The 11711-nt window shown below is 43.7% G+C and overlaps 1 protein-coding gene across 1 annotated transcript in view; it reads left to right on the forward strand.

Moving 5' to 3' along the window:
- Positions 1 to 10204, forward strand: part of LOC121617114 (F-BAR and double SH3 domains protein 2-like) — a 33406-nt gene extending 23202 nt beyond the window's left edge. The window contains exons 11-20 of the mRNA XM_041952156.1: positions 2237 to 2353; positions 3474 to 3572; positions 4736 to 4888; positions 4991 to 5125; positions 5571 to 5654; positions 5788 to 5971; positions 6059 to 6282; positions 6395 to 6605; positions 6704 to 6768; positions 7843 to 10204. Of these exons, the coding sequence (XP_041808090.1) occupies positions 2237 to 2353; positions 3474 to 3572; positions 4736 to 4888; positions 4991 to 5125; positions 5571 to 5654; positions 5788 to 5971; positions 6059 to 6282; positions 6395 to 6605; positions 6704 to 6768; positions 7843 to 7926 (1356 nt within the window). The 3' untranslated portion in view covers positions 7927 to 10204. The remainder of the gene's footprint in view (positions 1 to 2236; positions 2354 to 3473; positions 3573 to 4735; positions 4889 to 4990; positions 5126 to 5570; positions 5655 to 5787; positions 5972 to 6058; positions 6283 to 6394; positions 6606 to 6703; positions 6769 to 7842) is intronic.
- Positions 10205 to 11711: the final 1507 nt, after the last annotated feature.

Below are 11711 nucleotides of genomic sequence, written 5' to 3' on the forward strand. Positions count from 1 at the left end.
CTTGGTGCTATTTTCGGTCTGAATCTCCTGCTGTGGTTTAATCAACATCTGCTCTCCCAGCTGCCTTGTCCAAACACTTGGGGCTGTAAAAGATTCGTGTGTGAAATTTGCATCCCGTAACAACCTGAACACCTCAGCGAATCCCACCTGACTCACGGGCCCTGACTCGAGTGCAATCTGTTCTGCACACCTGTTCGCGAAGCCCGTAGTGTCTCATGAGCTGAGAGTTTTCCACCCACACTCGCCATTTATAGCAAATTTTAGCCCTCTATAAAACAAACAGCATAAATGTCAACGTTCAGTATTTTATTATCAGCCTGTAAGACAACGCTGGTGTGCAGATCTGCTGCTGGTTTATTGGTGGCTGCTGTGCATGAATGTAATGTATTGCAGTCCAGGTCACACATGCTTCTTTCCTAGCCATGCTAGTCCGTTGCCCGACTCTGCTGGTCCTCCTTTGCACTGGCCCTCTGCTCCTCCGGACAACACTGGACAATTTGTTCAAACTGCAAACGCCGGCGTTGTTTTCATTGGAAGTCAAACAAGCAGCAGCCTGTTCCTAAAGAAAACATTAGTGGTGGAGAGCCTTCCCTCCCTCCCCACACCGCTTGCACCAGACAGAGGGATCCGGTAAGGAATAGAGCTGAGCTGGGAGGGAGGGGCAGGAGGTAGGCCGGACCCTGCGAACGGCCCAGCTGTGAAAAGGAGGCATTGTGAGTGGGCCTCATCGGAGCGCGCTGACCCTCCCCGCCCCGGCCTTTTCCCTCCGTACGCACGCACGTGCACACACACACACACACACACTGGTGTTGTCATATGGAAACCTCTCAACTCAAAGTTTAGGCATTTGTTTCCATCTTAAAGGATAACTTTTGTTTTTTACAACCTGGACCTTATTTGTAGCATTAAATACGACCATTTACTCACCCAGACAACTTTGGTGGCATTTGGAGTCGTTTCGAAGAAATTAGCCCCAGAGGAGCGGCGCGTATATCCGTATAATGCGAGTACTCGGGGCATCCATGCGCAGCCTCTATATAACGCATAATCTGCTGCGAAACTCGTTCATATTCTAATATTTTGTTCTGATATGCTGGTGCTATTCCCCTCTGAGCTGGCGGTCGGCTAGTTTAGCTGTAGTTTGGCACAGCTGTGGTTCGTTATTGCGTATTCGTAGCCGACCGCCGCAGAGTCCGCCGTGTTGTGGCTGGCTGCTCGCAGCGCCCGGCGTTCGGTAATGACATCATCCACGTCAGAGGTAGTTGCCTAGAGACGCCGGATGTTGATAACATGCCACCACGGGCTCAGAGGAGAATAGCACCAGCATATCATAACAAAATATTGGAATATGAACGAGTTTCTGCAGATTATGTCTTATATAGAGGCTGCGCATGGATGCCCCGAGTACTCGCATTATACGGATATACGCGCCGCTCCTCTGGGGCTAATTTCTCCAAAACGACTCCAAATGCCACCAAAGTTGTCTGGGTGAGTAAATGGTCGTATTTAATGCTACAAATAAGGTCCAGGTTGTAAAAATCTTTCCTTTAAGAAAAGAGGAGAAGTCGAATGTGAAACACTAAAACTAAGCTAAGTGATGTGAGGTTTGATTTGACGTGTCGGCATGCATTCATCATAGACTGAGTCAACTGAAGCTGCTGGCTCTGAAACAGATTCTTTCTGCTCTCTTGCATAATTGAGAGCCAGCTGAGTTTGGACTTAAGGATCCATACGTTTAAGATGAATATGCTCTATTTGATGATGTGTAACCTAAACACAGCTGTCAGAATTGACCTGGGTGGACAGTGGTGACGCCCAGCTCCACTCCTGTGTATCACTTTCCTGCAAGGTGCTTTTTAAACTAGGCCCATTAAATATGTAAAGAGGAAGTCAGAACAGAAATGGTCGACATAACTTGCACGAGTGGTTCTCTTACTGGCATTGGGGAAACCACAGGGTTCTCATAAAGGTGCTCCGGTAGGTCATAAAAGTTGCATGAAGCAAGATTTCATCTCACAATCAATGGAGGTTTCTATGTGGGGTCATTTACAGTAAGAGCTTTGTGCACAGAAAACTACTTCCAGGCAATATGAGGTGATGTCTTCCATGATAGGTATTTAAGATGTTTACTGTTCTCTTATCTCTGTTTTCTCGGTTAAATATTGTTATGGTTTTGTTCAGTCTGTCTCCATCACCTGCTCGGCCTCACCGTCTCCTCCCTCGCTTGTGTCTGAAGGTGATGCAGCTGCTGAAGGAGAGTGGGACGGCGGAGGAGCACAGTCTGGACAAAGAGGCCAGGAAGTGGGCGAGTCGCGTGGCCCGAGAATACAAGAGCATCATCCACACTCAGAGGGTGAGAGCGCGAAGCGATGAAGAGATGATGTTGTGGACGGGCTTCAGACGGGCTTTGTGATTCAGTGTGTTTACAGGCACTTAATTAACCAGCCCTCAGTCGGCTTTCTCCACTAAACTGACTTCTTAAAGCCAGTTTCACACCTCGAGGCAACATCAGTGACAATCTGTGACTATTCAAACAGCTGAATGTTTGAAAGTCTCACAGGATTGGAGCTCGGATTAACCTGCCGAGCTGTCCTTTGACTCTATCAGGAAGTTGTCGAGCCATAAATGAGTTTATCAATCATTTAGCACATCAGTTTTCTGCCCTCATGTCCTCGTGCAGAGACGGAACAACACACCGAGAACATTCAGCGTGTCGATAGAAACAATATCGACCTGTTTTGTCTCACATCAGTTGGTACAGGTGCTGCTGTCGTGTTTACCTAAATGAACATGTCCTCTCTATAAAGCAGCCTGAGGAAGGAGAACAGAAAGGAAGAGTTTCTGTGTCTGAAGCGTAGCTGTTCACACTTTAGTGTCGAGTAAATTTACAAACAGACACAATTTTATATTGCAGACTTTTGCTAACAGCTAACTAACCGACTCAACGGTAACATTATATTATACACACGTGCACAGGATTTCAACACAGGGCAAACATCACTGTGTAAATGGATAGAGGAGAGGATCAATGATCACCGTATACGCGACAAATATTGAACGTGTTAAACCGCCTGTTAATGACCAACGTGTCTTTTCCTCTGAACTTTGGCCTTTACCGTAAAGCATCAAGGTAAGTCAGTCTGATAATAATAAACCAGGACATCGTAAAATCACCATGTGTAAAGGAAAATATGACGAAGCAATACGACGCAGGTTGAGTGAGAGAGTTCACCACCGTCACCTGATGTTAACCGGTGTGGAGTTTAAGTGGTGGAGATAAGAGATCGCCGACCTGATCAGTGACGTTCTTCCACAGCAGCATCAAATGATTTGATGTTTCCATTTAGCAGGAAACTTCCTTTGTTGTTCATCAGTTTCTGTCCTCTGGTTGTTGTATGAGTTTTGGATGATAGTTGTTAATGCCAGCTGGTGCCAGTGTGACTTTGATTTTCCTCTTGTGCTTGTTTTTTCAGGCCCTGGAGGAATTTGAGACACAAGAATCATCAGAGCAAAACAACAGTGAGCTGGAGACCAAGATGGAGGTGGCCAGGCAGAGTCTCCGGAGGGCAGAGGTAATGTGTGTGTATGTGTGTGCGCCAGTGTAATTGAGTAGGAAGTGGATTTCTCTGTTTTCTTAATCAGTGTCTTATTACTTCAGATGGCCCCAGTGCTCCACCTGCTGGTTAAAAGATGAAATGACACAGTACCTGCTGCATTACTCGTCAATGCTGATATTGGCTCGTTAAAGCCTTAATGCAGTGTGTGATTAGTAGTGCTGTTACCACCCTGTTAGCATCCCTTTTGGCCTTAATTCAGAGGTTATTTTACAATTGCAAGAATAAAATTCAGTGGAAAAACTGATCAGATTGTCATTTTAATGCAGAAACAGTTCATCCGTTAATCGATAGGTGTTATAAATCTTCAACAAATTTGATTATGGATTAATTGTTCAAGTTATTTATCAAGGAAAAATACAAAATATTTACTGTTTTTTGGATATTTTCTCTTTTATATCTTTGTAAATGTAATATATTTGCATTTTGGAGTGTCGGTTAAGCAAAATGAACAACTAGACACTTTATGATTAATAGGAAAAGTAAAAGACAGATTAATAGGTGAGGAGAATAACTGTTGGTTAGTTGTGGCCTCGGAAACCGAGCTTGCTTTGGTTTGTTTAGACCAGTGTCATACTGGAAAAAAAAACTGGACCCAGACCACCTGAAGGAGTCTGAGAAGGTCTGCTTCCTGTCCGACTCGGTTGTTGGGTTTGGTTTTAATACAGTTTAGATTTTTAATTCATGCTGAAATTGACCATCTGCTGTAATGAAAACCTTTCAAACCACAAACAAACTGCACCAGAGTCTAACTGGAAGCAGACCAGGATCCTCCTTTTCAGACCAGACTTTGATTAAAATAAACCGAGGCAGAAAGGGAAACTCGTCAAACATGTCCGATGGAAGCGAATCAAACATGTCGGGCTTGAAAGTACACGAAACAGACTAAAACTGAAATGAAGCAATGCATCACTGTGTGTGCACCAAATTAACCGAGCTAAAGGTGTGAAAGACACTTAAATGTATAATTTTAGCCGGCTCACACCTCATGTCAGCAGGTGCTGGAGTTGTTAGTTTGGCTGAGCGACCATCAGACCTTCCAGATCCAGTTATATTTCCTTGTGTGTGTTTGTTGATCGGTGCATCATCGCGTTTGTTAATTTTTAATTCTGCGCCCGCAGACGGTGAAGGTGAAGGCGGAGGCTCGTCTGGACCTGCTGAGGCAGGCGGGTGTCGCCGTTGAAACGTGGCTGAAGAGCGCCATGAACCAGGTGATGGAGGAGCTGGAGAACGAGCGCTGGAACAACCTCAGTACCCATGATCCTTCACTCTCCGTAAGACCCACAGCTCACAAATGCATCAACGCTAATCTTAACTTCTTATTTTAAGAGTGCTCGTAAGAGTCTGTTTGCGCGGGATGTTTCATATTTGTGCAGGGAACAGCAGATCTGGAGCGAGAGGATGAGGAGGAGATGGAGGACAGCGGTGAGGTGTTAGATGACAGCAGCTCCAGCCCCTCCAGCACCTTGAAAAACTACCCCCTCACCTGCAAAGTGCTCTACTCCTACAAGGTACCAGCAGAACTCAAAGTACTGCTTCCTGTGTTCATCTGCTGCTCTCAGTACAGCTCACAGTTGTGTATAATCTGACAATTTAAGTAGTTGTTCCTTCATATTATGTCTTATTTTGTATGTAAGTTCATATTTTTCTCATATTCTGACATGTTTAGAGTGAATCACTTAAAATGCTTAATTTTTAGTACTGTTAACTGTTAATTTACTATATCCTGCACATAATAACCTTGCAGAGTAGCAACTAGCAATAATCCACAGATATAAACTTCTAGTGTATGTGCCTTAAACTTGTATATATTAAAATCTAATGCAGCCAGTAAAATATTATATATCACTGAGTCACGAGTCAAAATGCACAAAAATCACCTGACATTTCTAATTATTTTGCACATTAAACATTCACCTTATTTTCATGCGGACTGATCTGACTCCTTGTTTCCAGGCTTCTCAGCCAGATGAACTGACCATCGAGGAGCAGGAGATCTTGGAGGTCATTGACGATGGAGACATGGAGGACTGGGTCAAGGTACACATCCTCACGTTTGAGCTTGGCTGTTGAGTTCGTAGACAGATTCGAGCAGTTTCAGCTGCAGTTGTTGGTTTGGAAGAACTTTTCACCACTCGTCATCATCGTGAGTTTGTATTTTCTGCATTTCCAGGCCAGAAACCGCAGCGGACAGGTAGGCTACGTCCCGGAGAAATACTTGCAGCTGCCTTCCTCCAACAGTCTACTGAGCATGCTGCAGGCTCTGGCCGCGCTGGACGCCAGATCTCATTCCTCCAGTAACTCCACCGAACCTGAAACCGAACTGCCAACCGGCTCGGTCAACGGAGACTCCAGTGGTGAGGGACGCGTCCACCAAGCGACTGCTTGTACAGCCAGAAATGTGTCTATGTAGTGACTCCTCACCCTGTCCTCCTCTGTCGCAGTGTCGTTTGCCAAGGCGCTGTACGACTACGCGGGGCAAACGGATGACGAGCTGTCATTCCCAGAAGGCGCCATCATCCGCATCCTGAGCAGAGAGACCCACGAGGATGATGGTTTCTGGGAGGGAGAGTTCAACGGCGTTGTCGGCGTCTTCCCCGCGGTTCTGGTTGAGGATCTCACCGGCGCCAGCGAGAATGGAGACGGGCAGAGAGATGGCAGCGCACAGGTATGTTGATGCTCATAAACTGCCAGTCCGGACTGATTTTATACAGCGGGAGACTTGTTGATTAAACATTTTGGACTGTGTAAGTTCATATTTTTTGCCTGCTGTCTCCAAGGCCTCCCCCTCCCCTTTGGCCCAGTGTGACCGATCCCCTCGTAGTCCCTTCCAGCCGGGGCCTCTCCATAGCAGCCCCCTGCAGACGCCCACCATGTCCTCTCCCCAGTCGAGTCCCTGCAGCGCCACAGCCTCTCCCATAGGCCGACCACCCTCCTATCACAATGGACATCACAGGCCGCCACCGGCGCCGCACAAAAGCCCCTTTCAGAGTAAGACTTATTGGTTTGTCTGTGTTTCAGTAGTCAGAGTGAGTGTGGTGTCTAAATGGTAGTGACAGCTGTTAATCTGTGTCCACCGTTCTCTTCAGGTCCAGCCCAAGGCTCACCTCAGCCTCCCAAATACCCGGAGAGTGGATCTGGCACCATTCGACCAGTGAGTGGACATTTTCTGTGTTTCTAAATGTGTTGGTCCAGTGATGGAGGAGCGACCCGTGAGCCCGGCTCATTACCTGTAGTGAGCCTCCCGCCGCCAGAGACCTTTCAAATGATTCTCAGTTTAAAGACTGAACAGACAAATCATACTGTGGAACCTCAAAACGAAATCCACAATGGGAGATTTTATTGCCTGTATTCCTGTTTCCAGGTCTGCTGTTGCAAAAAAGTTGCATGAATCTGCCAATTGCTTTTTTCAATGACTCGTTTGGTCTATAAAATGTCAGAAAACGGTGAAAAGTGTCACATTTCTACCGTCAAGATTGTCTTCAAACATGTTTTGTCCAACAAACCGTGTGTCCAGACGAGTGTTATTCAACTACAAATGTAATATTTCAGTTACAGTTACGGACATTTAAATGAACTCGTTGCTTTTGAAAATAGTGGACAGCTGCAGAGGATAGCAGACAAATTCCTGGATTTTCCAGTTTATGATCAGACGACCTCACGGTTCAGGAAATGTGAGCTTGTTTTTCATCATCGTGATTGTAAATCTTTTTAATATAAACTGAAGAAACTCAAGTTCATCAGATAGAATGATTAACTATTGTAGCAAAGCTCAGTTAACATGTACATCCAGCACCGTGTACCGACTCCTACTGTCTGACCACCACAAGGAACGACAGCTTAAGAGTAGGAACACTACTCATTGCTGCCCTCTGGTGGCCGGGAGTATTAATAACTCCTATCACCACAGTGATAATGGGTACAAGGATTTGACCGTTGTGTTGTACACACTGTGCCACAGCAACACTAAGATACTACAGCTGTCCGCGCATTAATACGAGGATTGAAGCAGACATTTAAAAGTAATGCAGAAGTTACTTTCTCCAGTAACTAACTACTTTCATATGCAGTAACTGGTAAATAATTCAGTTACTTTTGAGAGAGCTGTAACTGTAACTAACAGACTGATTCACTTTGTTGCACTTTCATGTTGAACTTTAGTGCTTTTAATGAGAGGATTTGATCTGTGAGAGCTCACTGTATCTGATTGATTGATGGATCTTTCCAGGTTCGTGCTGCTCCTCCGCCCCCGAAGCAGCATCCCCGTGGGCAGGTGAAGCGGAGAGAGGAGGTGGAGATCACGCTGGTGTGAAGACGATGGCGGCGGCGGCGACAACTCTGTTCAAACCAGCTGGGACTGGGCGGCTCTGTGCCTCTAAACGCACTCCCAAAGGAAACCCGAGGAAACCGAAACCCCCTGAAGAGGCCTGGAGGCCAGGAGAGACCCTCCTCTTTGTCCTCGTGTCCTTTCACACAGCACGGCAGAGGGTTTGTGTGCTGTGGAGGAATATTGTGCCTTTCTCTTAACTATACTCCTTTAATTTCCTCTCATCTTCAGTTGTGTCATTTCTCACACTCCCTGACTCAGTGTTTGTCTCCCGTTTGACCGATAAATAGAGCCGATAATTTCTTTTGTACTCAGAGTTTAAGAATCCACATTGTCCACGTCGTCTACCTGGACAGGAATCATTTTCAGCCCTGATAAAATATATTGATCAGTATCTTCAAACATCAGTCTTCAGTTCAAATCCTGTTTCTGTTCTTTGCTACCCCTCATAGTAGCTGATATAGTGATAACTGGCAGATCATGTGACCTCTCGCGGTGTGAAACAGCGTCCCTGTGCAGGGCCTAAAACAGTACAGTCTGTTAACGTAAGGAAAGGTAACGTCGTATCGTTCGCTCGTGGGGGCGAAGTAAATCCACACAAATCTTTCAGCTACGAAAACACACCAGTCCGACTGATAACACGTTAAAACGAGAACACTGGTTTCCAGTACGGTCCAGTAACAAGGAAGCTATCAGAGCTGATTAGCTGTGTCGCACCGTCACCTTTTATTTAACCTCCTTTTGTTGGAGTAAAAACTGCCAAGAGCGGAAATAATACTAAACATGAGCGCGGCCTTCTCGTCAAACACTCAGACCATCAGGTCAAAGATCAATACCTCCTGATCATGAGATACAAAATCATAATTATGAGAAGACTTTTTTTTTTTCCTTTGGTGAGTCCACACATATCTATATCGATGTCGTCTGCAAATATTATTAATATATTAATAATAACGGTTTCTGTTCTGCCTCACTATATCACTTACCGTGCGGCTCCTTCTCTTATTTTCACAAACTGATGTCGAGGGTTTTCACAATTGGATTACTTCTATGCAACGACGTCACGCTCGGCAGGACATCGCAGCATGTTGTGAACATGCTAGTTCAACACAAACCCAAAGTCTGGTCGTCTCCGCGCTCGATCAAAGCGCCAGCAGGGACGAGGCTGGTCCTCTCCTCCGACACGCAGCTGCACACGGTTACGTTAACAAGGGAAAAGTGGCAATTTTTAGTCGAGTGATTGTTATGTCAGTAGGGAGAATCTCCTAGGAAAGTCGTCTCGATCAAGAAGAAATGGATCCTTCGCCTTTTTATCGATTAATTTTTAAAACCCTGCTTCTTATGTTAGTTTTCTTTGCACCAAATGTGGAGAAATTCCTAAAGGGAGAAACGTAGTGCGAGCATGCATAGTCTAACTTTTTTTTTTCTTTCTCTCGTGTTGTAAAATAAAGATCTAGAAATGTTGTTATGACACTAATGTAGCCAGTGAAGGCTGCTGGTGCCAGAGGTGGTGTGTTGAGGAGGAGGTTGCCGTGGGTGACAGTTTACACTGAGGTAATGTGCAGTTTAAACATGCCTTTATTTTTAAGGAGGAAACCATCCTGAGCTGCTAGCTGTCCAATAAAAAAAATCTATACTGTCATAGTGAAGCACTTTTTGATGTCTTCTTATTCCTTTTCAGTATTGTGGATGCTACGTTGTTTGTTCAATATTTCTTGTTTGACGTTTTGTTTACCAGCTATATTGGTAAGATCTTTTTTCTTTCGTCAGCTCTTGCGTTATTTAGCCTTAAATAGCCATTGTAGTGTCTTTGAGATTGAGATATGACCTTTTGATCGTATTGTTTTTGAAATACCAATAGTTTACAGAGAGCTTGGAGATGGATATCTGTACAAATAATAGCACAGCTTTTTTTTTTTCGTTTTGTTTGTTTAGGATTAGGATAAAAACCTATTAAACCTTAGTTCAATTCGATCAGAGGAAAAGAGATATCTGTCAGCTGTGTTGCTGTGTTCTCGTTGATCTCCTTGAGATCTGAATGACATCAAACTTATTTTTGAAGTTTGCGTTTACCCTGTTGTATTGAAAAAGATAGTCGTCAGACTGAAGTCTCTTTTCCCGATAGAGAAGTTGTTGATAAGTTGCTACTGGTCCTGATTCCATGTTAAGTCTGAATCTGAAATTCAGTGACAAACTACCCACATTTTACAATGTAAGCTCTGCAGAGGCTGCTGAGCGTCATATTTACACACCAGTGGATGTTTAACTGTATTTATTGTGTACAAATAAATGTGAAATAAAGATAGCTTAAATGAAATGAGACAAACGAGACTCCTTTCTTATGAGGTTTCAGTTTGACATTGCCGTGATTGCAGTATTTGTTTTGAAGCTCTTTGCAGCAGGTGGTACAACCATCACACAGCAAACATAAAACAGACATGTTCGCTGTGGGTGATTTTAAATGTAATAGCTGCAGATGAAAGAAGAAAAATGATCCCTGTTCGTTTCCAGATGTTTGAGCGAAAGCGAAGCAGCAGTTTCATATTTGATATAATAAATAGTGCTTGCTGGCTGTGTGGGTAATGAGCACAAAGGTATGAAGATCAAACAAGGTGATTACTAAAATAAACCAATAACCGATCATCGTGATGACAGAGAACGCATCGCAGGGGGCAGATATTAAACTGATCATCGCTGTTTGTTTACATTGACTTTTTAAATCACAAACTTTTGTCAATTTCCAAATAATGAAAAGTACCACTTCCTGCCAGATCTTTTAAAATAAATTACGTATTGATCTTGATCATTATAAAGTCCTTGAATAAAACATGTCTATAGGAAGGCAGTGGTTGCAAAAATACAATATTTCTGTCAAAAAGATGTTTTGCTGCGTATTTCCTATAGTGTTATAATGAGATTTTATGTGTACAAAGACAGTCGAAATATACAAGCAGTGACTACCTCTTGAAGGTCATCGAGAGAATGCCAAGCGTGTGCGAAGCAGTAATCAGAGCCAAGGGTGGCTATTTTGAAGAAACTAGAATATAAAACATGTTTCCAGTTATTTCACCTTTTTTTGTTAAGTACACAACTTCACATGTGTTCATTCATAGTTTTGATGCCTTCAGTGAGAATCTACAATTTAAATAGTCATGAATATAAAGAAAACGAATTGAATGAGAACAAACTTTTGGCCTGTACTGTATATGTTTTATTTTGTCACAAAACTGAAGGCATTTTTAGCTTTTATCAGTCAGGCTGCTATCACCTATACCACAGTCAACCACCAGGGGTGGTAGAGATATTTTGCCTCAATTCCATTCAAGTAAACTTTATTTATAGAACACTTTAAAAACAAACACAGCAGAAACAAAGCCTCGATTGTGGGACAGTCAGATCAATCACTGGCTTCAACCGCAGACATACATACGTTTATATGTCTATGACTCCGATTACCTTCACCGTAAAGATTTCTGGGCCTATTTTCTTTGTCGCGGTGCATTGTGGGTCGTCGTCTGGATTCTCGCTTCCGTTTACTCCGGAAGTTGTGTGAAGTTGGACAAGCAAGAAAAAACATTAGAAATCACTCAATATCACCTTCAAAAAAACTGTATACAGTATATATTAATATCAAGTGATATTGCTTGTGTGTTAACGCACATGTCTTTTGGTTTAAAACGGTCATTTATGGTAATAAGTGACAACAGGAAAGATAATTTTGACCCTGTTTGTAATCACTCTTGTTTTGATCCTCACTATCTTAAATGCTA

Source organism: Chelmon rostratus, chromosome 14, assembly GCF_017976325.1.
Source record: "Chelmon rostratus isolate fCheRos1 chromosome 14, fCheRos1.pri, whole genome shotgun sequence".
Lineage (NCBI taxonomy): Eukaryota > Metazoa > Chordata > Actinopteri > Chaetodontiformes > Chaetodontidae > Chelmon > Chelmon rostratus.